We start from the raw sequence: 17,005 nt of genomic DNA on the forward strand, positions 1-17,005 counted from the left end.
AAGGCTATGTATTGCATTTCTTGAGATGGATGCATGTGTATTTTTTGCTCTCTCACCATCCTTTCACTTAACATCCTGTGCTTGAATACTGTGAACTCATTTTGAATTTACTGGACACCTAGTACCTACTAAAAACATAAATTTTAACAGCACTGTAACATCCAATTTAAAATGCAACATTCTGCATTATTTTTCCTTTTGTGTTTAAAGGTTGCACATTGAATACACCCAGACAGCTAACGGTGGCAAAAATGAAGTGGACCTAAATGTAGCAGTCTCAGTTGCCTAGAAGCAGAAAACCAACCAAGGATAACATTTTTATTGTTGATACAACGGCAATGAAAGCAGATTTAGAGTTAAATTTGTGACTGTTTGGTATAGGACTTCTCATTAGTGATAGACAAAATTTCACTTCCCAAAGTAGCTAATACCTTCTGTATGCATAAGTGGACTTGACAAGTAACTTCTGTTGCAAGTTGCAGTTCATATTGCCTTACTGTATTTATTAAATCTTTGTAATAGTATTTCAAGACATGTAGCTAATACGGCAGATATTCCTTCATCCTTCTAACTTGTACAAGATTTTCATTAGACAAATAACTGCTTTCCTAATATAGTTCCTTAGAAAGTGTTTTTCTTTCTAAATGGCAGGCTTGTCATAGACCTAGAGTATGCAGGTGAGAGAGATGGATGGACAGCTAATAGCCTGATCTCTACCAAAACAACCTCTTTGGTAGAAATAACGTAAGCATTGCCGTGCCCACCTTCAAATGTTGACCAGCCTGTGAGAGACATGTCATAAACCCTCAATTTATATGCTCAGGAAAAGCACAAAGCCCTGCTTTATATCTAGGAGAAGTAGTGTTTTTATTGATTTGGTTTTAACAGTTGCTTCAGGTACAGAAATCCAGAGTAGCCACAAAACATTCATGAATACAAGCTTTGCTTAGTTTTCCAATTGCTGGGTGTGTAAATAAGTAATACAGTATGAGAAGACTTGTCAAAAGGTACCATATCGAGTCTGTTAACACTGAAAGTTGTGATTTTCAGAGGGTCAAGGTACAGAATGTTACATATACAGTGTGTGTGCAGTTGCATATGCATGTTCATAGACATGACATGAGTTCAACAAATATAATGTCAAAAATTTGACTCTGTGCCATTTGTTTCAGGCAGTTATTTGGCAGAAGACCAGGGTGTCAGATCACAAAATGGCCTGTATGTCAGTTCTGGGAACAGCCGTTATGAGCAGTATGGTACCTTTTCAACACTGCTGCGAATATCCTGAGGTGAGTTTAAACTTCCTTCTCCCAAATTCACTTCAGGTCTGTCAATGAAGAGAGCTAAAGAAAAATTCAGAAAGAAGGAGACTTCAAAAAAGAAGATGTATCTCCAGATTGACATCTGATTAATGCATTTGATTCTATTACTGTCCTCTCTGTAAAATTAATTGGTTTGGTGATTGAAAATCCACTCCAAGAATCATCTCGTCAGGACTCATGTGGCACTGATCAAATGGCAGTAAAAACAGTTGTGATGACAAATGCAGAATTGCTGATTGCTCAGAGCTGTCTCAGTTGGGATTCCTGGGCCACAGGCAGGTTGTGCTCTGATTAATATCTAAGCATTGAGATTGTTCTCATCTTCGTGGTCTCTTAGCCTTGTAGTCTAAAGAGTATCCCCTCAGTTTCAGTGGGGGCACCTGAGCAGTGAAAGAAATACATACTTAGAAGGGCAAGTTATGCAAAATTTCCACCAACCATGTGTTTCAAGGAAATACTTCCTAGTTTTCAAAAAAATTCGTGTTCTTGGCTTCTTTTGCCCCTTCTGAATATGAAGGAATTCCCCATGAATTCCTTTGTCTTATGTTTTCAAAAATGTTTTACTCTACTTCCGTTTTTGTTGGGAGACATTTTTATTAAAGGGGAATCTCGGAACCTTCTAAGCTGCATTTTCCTGTATCCTGTAGTAATAAACCGTGACAGGATGAGATGAATCACTGTGAGGTTGCAATGAGACAACTTACCAATGCTGCATTCAGCATGTGCTTAATAAGATTATTCAGACTTTAAAGTCTGACTATTTATATGTACAGTTCAACAGCATTATTCAGACTTAAGTCCTGAGTTTGCCAGAATGCTTTTATACATGCAGTAAAATGAGGGGGATCAAAGCAAGGTCACTTCGTGTACTTTACAAAGTTTTAGTTGTTTATGTCTGAATAGAACATTCAGAGCTATTCTTACCTGAATGTAGCTTGGATGTGCCCACAGGACAAGTGCAGGGAGCTCCAAAGGGAAGAGAAGGGGGTATTTAGAAGCGACTAGCTTGGAGGGGGCACTCAGGTTCTCACATTACTTCTCTGCTATATCATGAGGCATCCATATTCCTTGAATAGAAGTTGGGGAACATTCCATCTCTCTCTCTGTCTCTAAATAGTGTGTAAAATACCATGTGCATCATTTATAGGTGTATAAGTGATCCATGCATAATGTCGATGTTCAGAAACTGTTTCTGACATTTCTAAACTAGGCAGCCAAACACTACGAAGTGACAGAGTTAAGTTGCCTATGTAACCATTTTTTTCTCCCTTGAGTGCAGGTGTTGGAACAGGTATTTAAGGGCAAGGCATATACTGCTTTTTTTTCCTTCCCATTAGGTCCATGTCTTTTTTGCTATACAGACCAGAGGGCAGCTCTTTAATTCTTTTAACTCCTACTTGTTCATTGTGTAGCTTCCTGCTCCTTTGCTGCAAAGTCTCCTCTGAAGACAAAACTAATCTCGCTGTTCCTTACTGCAGAGTTAAAACTTCTTGAACAAGTGATCCAGGGATTTTAGACTGGCTTTCTTGGAAACATCTCCATTATGAGCACTGTATGAAACAGGAACACATCTCAAATTAGCTTTGAAGCATGCAGACTCAGGAGCTACTTGTAAAATAAAAAGAAAACTAAGAAAATAAACAGATGACATAACTTTTTACAAGTACAAGGCAGTATTTACACTTTTCAGATCCCCAATCTTGTAAACAGATAGATTTATTTGGGCTGAAAACTTTCTCACAGGAAATTTCCCTAGTCCCTTCTTTTCCTATGAAGGCTGTTTAGCAGCTACATGTGCCACTGGGAGAAAGATAAGTATTAAAGAAAGGCATTCTGCTGTCCACCCATCACATTATATTTTAATACATGTATAAGTTGGTGTTTTTATTAAAGTATTAATTTTGAAAACAGTTGATTAGTATGAAATTAAAGTTTCATTACTATTTTTAAGTCTCTGTAATTTTGTCCTTTTTTTTATATACTTTCATGTATGAAAGTTCTACTAAGACTAGTTTTATAAATTGTAGATAACTTTCAATGAGCATACTGATAGTCTACATGGCTGTAAATAGTAACAGCAGTCAGCCATTTCTAAATCTGGCGACTTGTTAAATGAGTTATTTAGAGACTTTCAGTTTTGCTTTTATGTTTTCTGTATATAAAAATATCGCTTGAAGTGAAAGACTTGTACAAATATTTGCAAATTAGAAAAGGAGCTTGAAGCATAGAGGAAGAACATTGGGGGAGGATGTGCTAAAGTTGCAGAGTAAAATCTAGAAGTGCTGCATGTTGTTTTCTGATAATCATCCAACAGATACTTGACACCTCTTTAATTTGACCAGTGGTGTTTGGTTCTGTGCGACGTTGCTGACCAGCTTTAGCACAGAATGCTTGGTACAAGGTCAGGAGGGAATAAGGGAGCACATGAGCAGATAGCTGGTGTGACGTAGATGAATGGGAAGGATAGGCCAAATCCCAAATTTGGATTTTAAATTCCATTTCAAATGCATGATAATTTGGATTTTAGTAAATACAAGGGGTTCTGCCAAAAGCAGACCTTATGAGGACTCATCTCTGTGTTCAGTGATCCACCCTGCTACCAGAACATTCTCCAGACTTTCCCATATCTCCAAAATCTCCATCCTCATGCTGCCCCAGGGTTCTTCACCTGTTAGTTTGGGCAGGTGGCAGAGGGCAATGTGTGGGGCAGGATGTGGGCTGCCCAGCATGTCAGTTCTTGCATGCTGCTGGTTCCTGTCTTTTGAAAAGTTACAATTGCCTTTTCCTTAGTAAGGTCATTATCTTGGGGCTGTTCTCTCCAAACAGCTGTCAGTTATCACAGGAATTGTGGAAATCCGTCTTTGGGATTTCTGCTTCTTTATCAGTGATTTGAAATCCATCCAACAGTTTCAGTGTTGCTTAGTGGGGGGAGGGGGAAGAGATAAGGACAGGCAGCACGAGTCAGCAGGCTTATTTTGACCTGAAAAAACATGTTAAAGAGTCTCAATAGAAAAATCTTGAAGCTTGGGAGTTCATGTTAGGTACACAAATCATGTACTGTTTCTAAGGCTCCCTGGCAGTGCTGTGCTCACAGGTTCTGCTGCAGCCTGTGAATCGTGGGTGCTCAGCACTCTTGAGAGTCAGATGATTTGGATACAGGTGGCGTAGGTAAATTTAGGTGCCCTGAATAAATGCCCTATGACAGGCTATTTAAGGTGCTCTGCACACAGAAAGGGAGGGACTGTGTGTTTTGGGCTTTCCCTGTAGGGGTGGTTCACTGTTGCCCTGGCCAGGTTGGGCAGCACTCTGTGCCTTTAGCTTTGACAGGGCTTATGCTGGTGACCCTGCAGTCAGCAAGCCAAGAGCTGCTGGTCTGGCTCTCCACAGCCTCAGCTCCAGGCAGCATCCTGCTGTAACTGGCAGTCCAAATGGGAAATATCTCAATAAATTGATCAAGGGAAATAGATACAAACGCATCTTTCTCAGCCTCTTCTTTTTTTCCTTTAGCTGCCTTTATCTTTGTATATTGTAACTGTCAAGAAGCAGTGCATGCATTTGAATGACTTGGACTCCTGTACTGTTTTCTTTTACTATCTCACCTCTATAAACAAAACATTTTGGGTTCTTTAGAAGACTTGCACTGTATTTGTTTTATCATTACAGATAAATCTTTCTGGATTTCTCCCAAAAGCTGAGTCAGACAGTTCTTTGACAAGCCTTTCAAGCTCGGAAAGGAGTTTCATTTTTATAAATAATCGTCCAGTTCTTCAGAAGGAAATACTGAAGGTAACATCCTCTAGCTTGTAATTCAAAGAATAGAAATGTGATTTCTTTGAGGACAGAGACACCTAAGCAATGTACAACATTTTTTTTCCCCCACGCAATAATTAAGAATATCACAGGTGAAGATACTAGCATTTACAACAGAAAGCCCTTCCACAAATCTGACGCTGCTGGTGCCTCAGTTCCATTCCATTTGCTGCAGTCAGACCACAGAGCTGGAGGTTGTGGTTTTGGCTATTTAACAAAACTAATTTCAGATGCTCTGTGCAAGACACCAGAATAGTTGGTTCTTTATTGTATTAATCTGCAGAAATCACCTGTGCAATTTCCCATAAGGGAACTTCATGTAGTTTTTTGTAAGAGAATTCTTCTGTAAAATAGTTTTGATTTTGTCCACTTCTAGCTGTGGGCTTCTCAAGCAAACACCCATGCTTTCCCTTTAAATTTGTGTATGCATTGGATAGAAATGAAAGTGATAGTGCAGCAGCATTGGCTACAGCTAGGCATTGTGTAGGCAGAATTTGATACTCTTGGGTTTCTCTCACTACTGAACCTTGCAGCACTTCACTTGGAGCAGCCTTGCTGTCCTAATCCTTTTCATCACCAGGGAAGAAAATCATGTTCATGCCAAAGTGTTTATGTAGGTTTTAAAGTGGACACAACGGTAGTTTTCAATTGGGAAGCAAAGCTTTGTAAATGTAAACCCTGAACTTGTGTTGGTATGTTAAATGCAGAATAAGGGTAATCCATCTCAATGCATTATTTGATGTGCCTGGCTCTTCTAGGAGTTCAAAACTCAGCTTGAATCCCATGACAGGGATGGTTCTTTAATGAGAGCAGGGAAGCCTGGATTCAAAGTGGGGTTCAGCATACTACCATACAAAGTAAAAATACAGTGCCCTGCATGGTAAATAGGCGACATATCACTTTTACCTCCATGCTATGAAGTCATGGAGACCACCAGGAGCTGCCCTTTTGGTGATTATTCTGGCATACATGTATTTGAGGACCTTTTAAGCATTTCTTTAACTTCAGAAACCAACAAAACCAGCAAACCAGTTATGCTTTTATAATGTCAAAATTTTTTTCTGTGCCTTTTTGTCTATATTATTGCCTTTACTGACATCTCTTTATTAAATCAATTTCTAGTTAATTCGACAGTACTACAGTCAGATGACACAAAAGGACTGTACTCGTTTATATCCTGTTTTCTTTTTGAATATTACTGTACCTGCCTCTGCTGTGGATGTGAATATAACACCTGATAAAACACAAGTTTTGCTGCAGTATAAGGTAATTACCATTTTACTCTGTTTTTGAGTTGTCAATCTTTAAATAAGTGTAATAAGGGCCTTGGGACTACCAGAATGTTCAAACATAAGCAGTGCCACTGGGTTTTTGGTTTTTTTTAGTTACATGACAGCTTGTCTTTGTCAGAGGACTGTTTTCATCAAAAAGTACTGAACAGGCTAAGTGGGGGATTCTTCAAAATTAGTTTCCCAGTTGATTTAAAAGATTTTGATGCTGTTAAATATATGTGTATACCACTTTGGTTTCAAATGGCTTTACAGTGAGAGAAGCTAAGTGGAATTACGAAATGTGGCCCTACATAAATCTCATGCTTAACTTCATATGTAAACCAAGTAATCACTATTTAAACACCACCATTAAGGTGAGGGTGGGCAGGAGGGGAGTTGATTTCTCATCAAAGCACTATATTGTCATTATGTGTATAGATTATTGATGACATCAGTTAAGTGGCACAGAAATTAGAAAGATTGAATGGATGGTTATAATGTGCTTATTCAAAGTAAATATAGGTAATCACACCAGTATGTTAATCCTCTTCTTCATGAGAACCTTTTGTATTTGTCTGTGTTACTCTTGTAAATGTACTGCCTGTCAAGTGTCACTTGTATGAAAATTAACACGACATTTTTAGATTTGATCTAGTTTTCCTTTGTCATCAGAAAAAGGGCTGGAGTTTCTTTTCTCTTTTTTTTTTTTCTGCTTTTTAAAATTTATTTTTGTTTTTTAGGGCTTTGGGTTTTTATCTTACTAATTTTCATCACTTGGTGCAAAGTTGATTTGGAAACATGCACCATAAAAGCACCTACACAAAAGCATTCACATGAAGTTGGATGTTGCTGGTGCACCTGTTTTGGCTGTAAACTTCTAACTCCATATTAGGCAGGAATAGCTTTACCTGATGCTGGTTTAAGCAGCCAGAACCCTGTTACAAAGAAAGCATTTAATTAGTTTTGTGATATCAGAGTAAACTAGTGAAGCAGAATACATGTCACAAAATACTTGAGGCTGAAAGTGTCCAGTTCAGAGTTTTTTGGAATGTGTGAACAACTGAAGTACAATAATCTGTCCAGATTTGTCTAAAAATTATTCCAAATGAGAGCATTTTGCATATTGTTCCATATTCTTGGTATCTGGCAGTTACATTTTCACTTGTTATATTTTCACAAGTTACACTTGTGTGTGTGTATTTTCTGTTTTGTTTCTTCTTTTTTTCCAGGAATCTGTCTTACTTGCAGTTGAAAACGTGTTGAAATCACTGTATGGGCCACTACCTGCTACAGTCCCTGGTGAAAGTAATAAAACAGATGTTACCTCAGAAGACATGTTTGTTCATAGAACAGACCAAACAGATGTGGCTGTTAATGAAATGGGACCATCTGGAAATGATGAGCTACATGCTCATACTTCATTCCTTTCACTCAGCAATGATGTGCAAAACTGTCAAGCAGGAAAAAACGCAGAGATCTGCTTAAATCATCAGACATTTAGTGGTGATAATGTACACAGTCACCTGGACAAAAGAGAGGTTTCTAAGAGTGATGCCTTTCCAGACAGTTCCTTAAATTTATTGCATGAGGAGGAACAGAATGGACAGAATATGGCTGATATTCAAAGTAATAGTGTTCCTGCGGACCCCGAGTCTAAAAAAGCCAATGAGCATCTTTTGAGCTCTGAAAATACTGATGAAATAGATAAAAATGAGGAAGCCTTAGTCCCTAAGGACTTATCTGAAATCTCTGCTGATAGCTGGAGTATGGGAAGTGGATTTAAAGACAGTCTGGGAGACAAGCTGGAACCAGTTAAGATTTTGATTCCTGGAGTTGGAGGGACAACTAATAAGCAAAATGAATACACTGGTGAAAAAAGCAGTGATCCACAAATCTCAAATCAAAGCATAAAGAAAAAAAATGTGATAAGTGAAAAATTTGGACGTGTGACAGCTTATGACTTAATTAATAGCAGAATAATAAAGAAACCAAAGTCTGCATTTGAATTTTTCACACACGAATGTCGTCCAAAATTGATAAATGATAATCCAAAGACCAGCATGAATGACATCCTGCTGGCAATTGAAGAGCAGTGGAAGAATTTGTGTGAAGAGGAAAAAAAGAAGTAAGTTCAGGCCGTGTCCTGCTTCTGAATCTGGAAGCTACCAAAGAGTCACTTGTAATGAAATTTAACAATTGTAACTTTCTGGTTATTTATGAAAAAACAGAAAAAGACTTTTGGCTTTTCAAGATCAGAATCAGTATTGTGAGTTGTCACATTTTGCTGTGTGCAGTTGTGCACTGCTGATTGGAATTACTCATTTTGCTACTGCTGTGCAGCAGTTAGGTTAGAGACAGCAGTAGTTAGGGACAGTTCTGCTGAATAGTTATTTAAGATAACAGGCAAGAAAGTGTCTGTTTGAATCTTCAAACTTCTAAGGGCTGCCTTTACCATGTCACTCCCAATGCACTGTCCTTGAAAACCAGCACGGTGGTGGGTGAGGCCCTGTAGAGTTCTTCAGAGGTTTTTCAACTTTCATTGCTATAAAGTGAGAATTCTTTTTTAGGAACTTTAGTCCTTGAACATTTGGTAAATTCCATTCCTCTAAACTTAGTTTGTATCCCGACCTAGGACACCTCGTATTTGCAAAACTCAGTCAAATGACACAAGGAATTACTTTTTCCCCTAAACAGCTATTCTAGTGCTGGTTCAGAGAGAGCAGCACAGTCTAAATTTTAATCTGTTTCAAGCAAGACCAAGTCTCTTCCTGGGTTGCAATCTGAACAGCTAAATTCCATATTTTTCTGAAATGAATTGTCACTGAGTTTTTGAAATCCATCTGCAAGAAAAGAAAATATTTTAGGAAAACATCTGCATTGTTCTGAATGTCAGTTATATGAGAGTTAAGTGAAACCTTTTCACCTACCTTCTGATTTACCTAATTTATAGTTTATTATGCAAGCAACACACTATGGTCACAAACCCATGCTTGAGAAAGTGTTGGTGTCCATCTCTGCATAAGCAGAAATATTAATGTAATAGTAAAAATCGACTCCAATTATATTCATGCTTTAAATGAAATGAAACAAAAGGTTCTGCCAGCTGCTTCAGAAAATTTTAATTTGCTCTGCTTTAGCTTTTGAGATTTCATGGTTGCTTTCCTGGTACAACTGTTATGTTAAAGAGTGTGCCTACAGATTAACTTTGCATTAGTTCAGGAAGGATACCTCTCTGGTAATCAAGTTTTCTTTAGATGTAGGATTGAATGCAATATATTATATGTAGTATATATATTTTCCTTATATGTAGGATTGAATCCCATGGATGTTGAAAGAAATGAAGAATTCGCCACTAGTTGTATCTATAGATATCAGCTTCGGTTTACCTTTCCACTTTTATTCTCTTAAAATTGCCTCAGAGAGTGACAAATAGGAAGAGATATACAGACAACTTTTCCTGCAAAGCAGCAATCCAGAAGGACTTGGAGCAGAGAACTTAAGTCTTGCCTCCAGGTACTCTGGATAAATTGGGCCACCTAGAGGTAACAACAAATGTATATACATCAGGGCAGCCCAAGTGCCACAGCTCTCCTTCATGCATCCTTGCTGGCATAACCTCACGTTTCCTGGGCTCTAGTCCTCCATCCTTCTGTGATAAAGTCCTGCCTTGTGCAATGGGTGTGCATGGTTTCAGCATCTCTGTTTCTCTCTGTGGCCCCTCCATCGGGTCTAAATTAATTTAAATCCCTTTTGGGAGTTGTACAAGCACCAGATGTCTCACAGTGACACAGGATGGCCTTTTCAAAACAAGCCAGCATTTATTACACAACCGGAATGTCAAATGTTATGGTCTTTAGGTTTATAATAGAGGAGGAAAGCTCCATGCATGTCCATGCTGGCAGCATCGCATATCCCCCTGCTTTGCAAAGGATTTCAGTCCTTGCAGTCACTCAGCTCTTAGTTAATACAGTTTGCATGTTTCTGGCCTTAGTGTTTCCTGCTTTATCAGGCTCAGGTAGGAGTGGGAGAAATCCTTCCAAGTGCCATAACAGTGGCAGGAGTAGTTACCCTGAAGGTGTAGGAAAGGTTCAAAGCTACACACATTACCAGGGGACTAACAAATCACCTTGTCAGCACTCTGCAGTAATTCTTCATGAGTAGATTTGTGCCTTGAGAGAAACATTTTTTCAGGTAGCATGGTCTTTGCTGTCAGAGTTTGCTCCAAATACTCAAATTCACATTATTTGTTTCATAAGGGCTGAGAGACTTACATATTAAAAGGGGGTTTTTAGTATACTGATTATTTTGTTTGGGTTTACATTGCAAGGGGAAAAGAATATATTGTGGATCCATTTTTCTAGCTAAACCAAAGCTGCCTTTGAAACTAGACTTCATTCTAGTCTTCCACTCTGTGCTTACACCCAGTTTTGCAGATTTCCTTGGCTTCGGGTTTCGTAGCGTCAGAAAAGAATCGTGAATTTGCAGTCTTAATTGACGAAGCAGAGAAAAGCTATTCTTGTAGCACTTGTTGATTATATGTTCCTCTGTGGAAGGATTTTCAGAAAGGCAAAGGTGTTCCCTCATAGTTTGTCAATCTGCAGTTTTTCTTTGGTTCTGAGCAAATCACTATTATGATGTGTATGAATTTGGAAGATGCTCGCAATCAAATTTTGTAAGGCTGGAATTTTCTGGTGGTAGCCTAAACTGACAGGCAAGTTGGACTTTGTTTGGAAGTGCTTTTGGTTTGGATTATCAGTGATCACTGAAAGCTCAGTTCTCTTACACTTAAATATTTTTTGTGCATTACTGTTAGGTCTATTCAAAACAAAGTACTTATCGATACGGTCAAAGCTGTAAATGAATTTGGGATTAAAAAAAATCTGTTCAAGTGATTTCATCCATTCATTTTAAAAGGAGCAGATGTTTTTTATCTTAATGTTTGCTCCATATTTTCTAGGATGTGATTTATTGCAAGAAACTATTTAAGCTGACTTTTTTAGTTAACTAAATATTAGTACCATATGTGAATGCTAGCACATCATAATTAATTGCAAATGGTGACCCTTCTGTTGACCTTAATTTTCCAGCATGCATACACATAATTGAATCAAACTGTTCCAGCAAGTAGCAATAAATAAATATGATCAGCTAAAATACTTATTTCCAGTACTAACATATGATAGTACTACTTTTTTTTGGTTTTGTTTTAATTGAAGATTAGACTGGTTTGAATTGCCTTCTAGAATTCAGAATATCAAATAAAGGCAAAAAGAGGGAGTTCAGCAAATGACGCTCTTTGCTTTCAGAAAAGTGAAATTCATATTCAGTAGGCAAGCATAAACCTGGGACCTATAAAAGTTTAGCTATCTGTCTGACATTTATAAACTCATTAAGAATCCGTTCATGTTGTAGAGGTTTAGTATGTAGTAATGTTTTTACCATTTAGACAGCTTTTAGGAGTAGTTTTTTATTGACTGTTTTTGAAAAATCTGTAAGATTGATTATTAGTTACAGAATTCTGTGATAATCATACATATTCTGTATTCTTACACTTCATATGGCTAATTTTAGGCCATTTGAAATCAAATATGCTTTTATTAAGTAAGGCCTGAGGCTTGGGAAATTATTCAAGCTCCAAACTCCTGCCAGCCACATGGCCTCCCCTGGAAGTCTGTAGAGCTCTAGAAGCTTAAATGACTGGGAATTGAGCTGGATGTGCCTGTGACACAAAACTCCTGCCAAAACTCTATGTGTGATTGCAAATTAAACAAGGGACTGAGGTGAAAAGACCCTTGCTGTAGATCTTTAAATGATGCAGTCTCTTCCTTACAGTAAGAGTTCCTCCCCCTTACAGTAATTAATGTTTTGCTGGCTGTCTTGATGAAGGAAAATTTCCAGCTTTTGTTCAAGGTGTGATGTAATAGAGGCACAGTCGCCATCTCCATCGCAGTGGGCAGCGTATTGATGCAGGTACTTGAATGGACCATGGATGTGGTTGTTGGCTGTTGAAATGGTTACCTTGCCTTCTGCTTTAGTGTGTTAGGAGCTGGGGTCTGGAGCTTTTTTATCTGCTGATGCTTCTGGTTTGTTTTCTCCTTTAAGTTATGAGATAAAAGCCGCTAAGGACCAGGAACGGTACAACAGAGAGGTCAAGAAAGCCAATGCACAGCCGATACACCGACCAGCAAAGGAAGCAGAAAAACACAAACCCAAGCTAAAGAGTTCTGCATCTGACCAGCAGAAGCTTGACAAGATATTCCATGACCAGATTGAAAAGAGGGGGAAACTGGAACAGCCTGTGAAAATTGTCCCAGTGCCTTTTTCTCTGAGTTCCTGTAGACGTCACCTTCAGAGACAAGAGAAAAATGCTTCCGATGAACACGAGCTTTTCCTGATCCGTCGTCAGAGTTTTCCTGATGTGTGGATACTTGCTACTGAAAAAAATCTAAAGTTGCTGAATCCATACAGATTGGAAGAGGCCCTGCTATTTAAGAGATTACTGATGAACCATAAGCTTCCAGTAGAGAAACTGGACAATCCAATTGTGTTAACGGACAGGTATAGTACTATTGAGCAAAAATGTGTATGTTACTTGAGCATCATTTGTTAATTATGCACAGTAAACTCTGGCAAGGCCCTGCTTGCTAATGCTGTGCTTACTTGTGCACTCGCCTATTAAAACAGATTTTTGGTTTTTATACTTGTATCTTGATGTAATGAGCGCCCTTGGTCTTACTCTAGTTGAAATAAGTATGATTTTGACCAGTTTCATTAGTAGTGAAGCAAATATAAATTTCCTTCCCCAGAAGAAAATTAAATGCTCCACATTCACAACTTCACTGTAGCTGACTTTCCCCCAAGAATTAGGAAATGGCTGTTAGAATTATTACTGTATGCTTAAGCTTGGTCACTCACTAAGATAAGTGAATAGTTCTCATTTTGTTTCTTTAAACAAATTGCTTTTTTAAAATATTTTTAAAAATCTTGATCACTCCTTACCACTTGCTGCCTTTTTTCTGTGGTTTTTGCACGCTTGTCATTTTCACATAAGGGATGTTGGTTTTTAACACTTGGGGGATTTTTTTTCCAGTCTTCTTGGTGGATCTCAGTATATGGCAGCTCTTCATAAGATGCAGAAGAATTACCAGAGTTTCCATGGATCAGGTTATTTATCAGATCCAAGGCTTGTAGCAAATGGATTCCAGATAAAAGTGATAGAAGGTATGATAGTTTTAAAAACTATTAATTGCATTTTAGCTTGTTTCTTATGATTTAATGATTTAAATTACTGTTAATGTGGATCATGTTTTTCTACATCACCTTGTCTTTTAAAGCACTAGCATCTTGCTTTCCTTAATACTGAGATTTTATTTTCTTGGCAAAGAATGTAGTCTTCTACACAGAACCTTGAGCAATGGAAATTGATGACTAAACAGAAAATTCTAATAGTATTTCAAAGAATGCTCTGAAATCCATGTTTTCCGCACTTCTTTCTTCTTTTCTCAAAATGCTCAATACCCATATCCTTAACTGCCATGCTGACATAATTTAGATTGGACGGATAAGAACTCCTTAGCACAGGATCCTTCTTCCATGGTGTTACTTGCAGAAGCTTCTGCATGTATGTGCTTTAGCTGGCTACTCCTGTACTGCTGAGCAGTTGAGGAGGTCCAGTAAGGAGCTGGATCCTGGTTGATGTCATACTTTCCTGTCAGAATTCTAACACAGAGCCTAAAGGGGCCAGCAAAGAGATGGTCATAGGATCACCACACCTTTTCTCGGAGTTTGATCTGAACATACTTTTTGAGGGAGTATACTTTTCAGTACCTCTTCCTTGATCACAGAATAAATGCATTTTATATAAGTTTATTTTACCTTAGTAAGAGAGCTCAGATGTTTTTACATCTTTCTGAAGAATGATTTCTAGGGATGTGTTGGAAACACAGGGGCAACCCACTGTTGGTTCTGCAGATCACAAATTCTATAGCGGAATTCCAAGAAAAGCAAACATCTTTGGGGGTAGCACCTAGCTGACAGCTCAGGGAAAAGACTGGCCATAAGAGCTGTTAGAAATGCTATAGCTTCATGTGTTACAGATCCCCACATATGTAGAGTGATGACAGATGTACTGTAACATATGGGATCTTTTAAGGGTAGGTACAAAAAAGGGATGTAGACCAACTCCTTCACTCAGAGGCTGGCTCTTGTGAAGAACAGAGCCAAAGCTGTTTTCCTTACTGAATCATGCACAGCAAAACCAAGGAAACTTCTTTCTGACCGACTAAATCTCTACATAAATAACACCACCTTTGTAGAAGAGGTGTTCATGGTAATAAATCATGGAATGAATAATTAGGGAAATAAAACGTACTGTGAGAGGTAGTTATTTCATGGTGTATTCAGACTAGCAAATCAAAAGCTGAGGACCTCTATGATATGTCCCTAGGCAAATGGGGGAGAGGGGGATTGTGGCTTAGCAGTTTTGCTCACAAACTTTTTTTTTACCTCCTGATGTTCTAAGTTTGTTTGAAATCTAGTTAGTGTAAACTAGATGTGAATAAATTGAATATGAAAATTTGAAGACAATTTCTTTTTCCTCCTGGGTAGAAAGTTTAATTTCTAGTTTATTTCTAGGCAGCAGTGGAGAGTTGTTGACAGATCTCATTGTACTGCAGATGTGTCATGGTTTAACCCCAGCCAGCAGCTCAGCCCCACACAGCCACTCATTCACTCCCCCCTGAGCATGGTGGGGGAGAGAACTGGAAGGGTAAAAGTGAGAAAACTTGTGGGTTGAGATATAAAGACAGTTTAACAGGTAAAGCAAAAGTTGTGTACAGAAATTAAACAATAAAAGAAGTTAATTCACTGCTTTCCATAGGCAGGCAGGTGTTCAACTATCCCCAGAAAAGCTAGGCTCCATCCCACGTAATGGTGATTTGGGAGGACAAACATCATCACACCAAACATTCCCCACTTCCTCCTCCTTCCTCCAGCTCTGTGTGCTGAGCTTGATGCCACATGGTCTGGAATATCCCTTTGGTCAGTTGGGGTCAGCTGCCCAGCTGTGTGCCCCTCCCAACTCCCTGTGCACCCTCAGCCCCCTCACTGGTGGGGTGGGGTGAGGAGCAGAAAGGGCCTTGATGCTGTGTAAGCCCTGCTCAGCTGTAACAAAAACATCCCTGTATTACCAACACTGTTTCCTGCACAAATCCAAAACACAGCCCCATGCTAGCTACTGTGAACAAAATTGGCTGTCTTGGCCTAAACCAAATGGGAAATTACTTTTAAGACAGCTTGGTTTGTTTAAGAGAAGCATTGTAACAGTATAATAGCAAAGGACTTGACACAGTAACTGGGAAGTAGTCTTCCAATCCCATGTTCCTAAGATGTAAATTTAAGAAAATGAAATCTCAAGGAAACTTTTCGCATTTGGTTTACAGTTAGTACTTTGTATGCCCTGTGGAGGTTTATGAACCATAGGAGTAGCCCAGTGAAGAATGGGAATCTAATTCAGTTCTTTGTCCCAGTCTTCTATTTTAACTACTTGAGTGAAAAGTTAATAACATCTGAGTCTTGTCGGTCATGTTTATAAGCTTCTGCTGATGACATTATAGCAGTTACAGCCCCTTTTATTAAAAGAGCATACCACTGCAGATGAAGGTAGAAATACCAGCAAACAAATTGAATTTCTCCAGGCTTTTTTCCTACTGAGCTAAGGATTTCTACTTAATCAGTCCCTCTTCTTTTTCTTAACTTTGTCCCTGAAATACACTATCTTCTACAAATGCTTATTAGAGCTGATTTTTAGACACACAGGTACTCTCCTAATGTGTCCTTCTCTGGGAATTTCACTATGCAGTGTAAGGTTATTTAATTCATAGGTTCTTGTATAATCTTTACAGAAAGAGACCTGCATACCAGGAGTCATTTGTTCCACTTAGACCCTGAGTATTTTGTAGGATTTCTTAACTCTGAGAGAACCAGTTTGTTCTATAAAACATCTTTCACTATCCTTACAGAAGCATTACTTTTTTTCACTGTCTGTATTCGGTGTCTGTTTTTGTGGCATTTTTGAAATTCAGATGCATCCTGAAAGAGAGGTATTCAGATGATGTTGAACTAGAATTTGCTTAAGAAAGATTTTGTTTCTTCAGGATATATTGTTCATTTTTTGGGCCAGAGGTTCCTACTTTGCATGGTGGATGATAAAGTCACAGCTTGATGTGGAGAGGTCCTAGAATGGAAATGTGCACTTAAGCCGTGGTAACTAGAGAGTTCCTCCTTAGCAGCATCCATAGGAGCACACCAGAACCCATTCTCTGTGTACACAACCTTTGTAACTTGTAATTTTTTACCAACTTTGTGGCTTAATTGGGTCAGTCCTATCAACTATTTCTATCTGTCAGGGTCCACTGTAGCATATTCGAAGGTTTGTATTTTCCTTTGGGACTTCTGCCCTCATACAGTTGTATTAGATGTTCCTTTCTGACTGCTGATTGATTTCTCATTAATAGCCACTTATTGGCACTTATTAATATGCATTCCTTCATTTTTCATCCCAAGTGAAGAGTGTTATTTTCTGTACTAGAAAGTTTACTTTTT

The 17,005-nt window shown here is 38.5% G+C and overlaps 1 protein-coding gene across 5 annotated transcripts in view; it reads left to right on the top strand.

The window, feature by feature from the left end:
- The window catches only part of PMS1 (PMS1 homolog 1, mismatch repair system component), a 42,450-nt gene that overhangs the window by 18,291 nt on the left and 7,154 nt on the right, over positions 1-17,005 (top strand). For 4 of the 5 annotated variants that reach the window (XM_082284708.1, XM_082284706.1, XM_082284709.1 and 1 more), the window contains 6 exons: positions 1,173-1,289; positions 4,986-5,108; positions 6,255-6,398; positions 7,633-8,528; positions 12,506-12,961; positions 13,494-13,624. In XM_082284708.1, the coding sequence (XP_082140834.1) occupies positions 1,173-1,289; positions 4,986-5,108; positions 6,255-6,398; positions 7,633-8,528; positions 12,506-12,961; positions 13,494-13,624 (1,867 nt within the window). The remainder of the gene's footprint in view (positions 1-1,172; positions 1,290-4,985; positions 5,109-6,254; positions 6,399-7,632; positions 8,529-12,505; positions 12,962-13,493; positions 13,625-17,005) is intronic. The other variant, XM_082284710.1, reaches the window with a different exon arrangement.

This window comes from Coloeus monedula (genome assembly GCF_965178545.1).
Source record: "Coloeus monedula genome assembly, chromosome: 7".
NCBI classification, from domain to species: domain Eukaryota; kingdom Metazoa; phylum Chordata; class Aves; order Passeriformes; family Corvidae; genus Coloeus; species Coloeus monedula.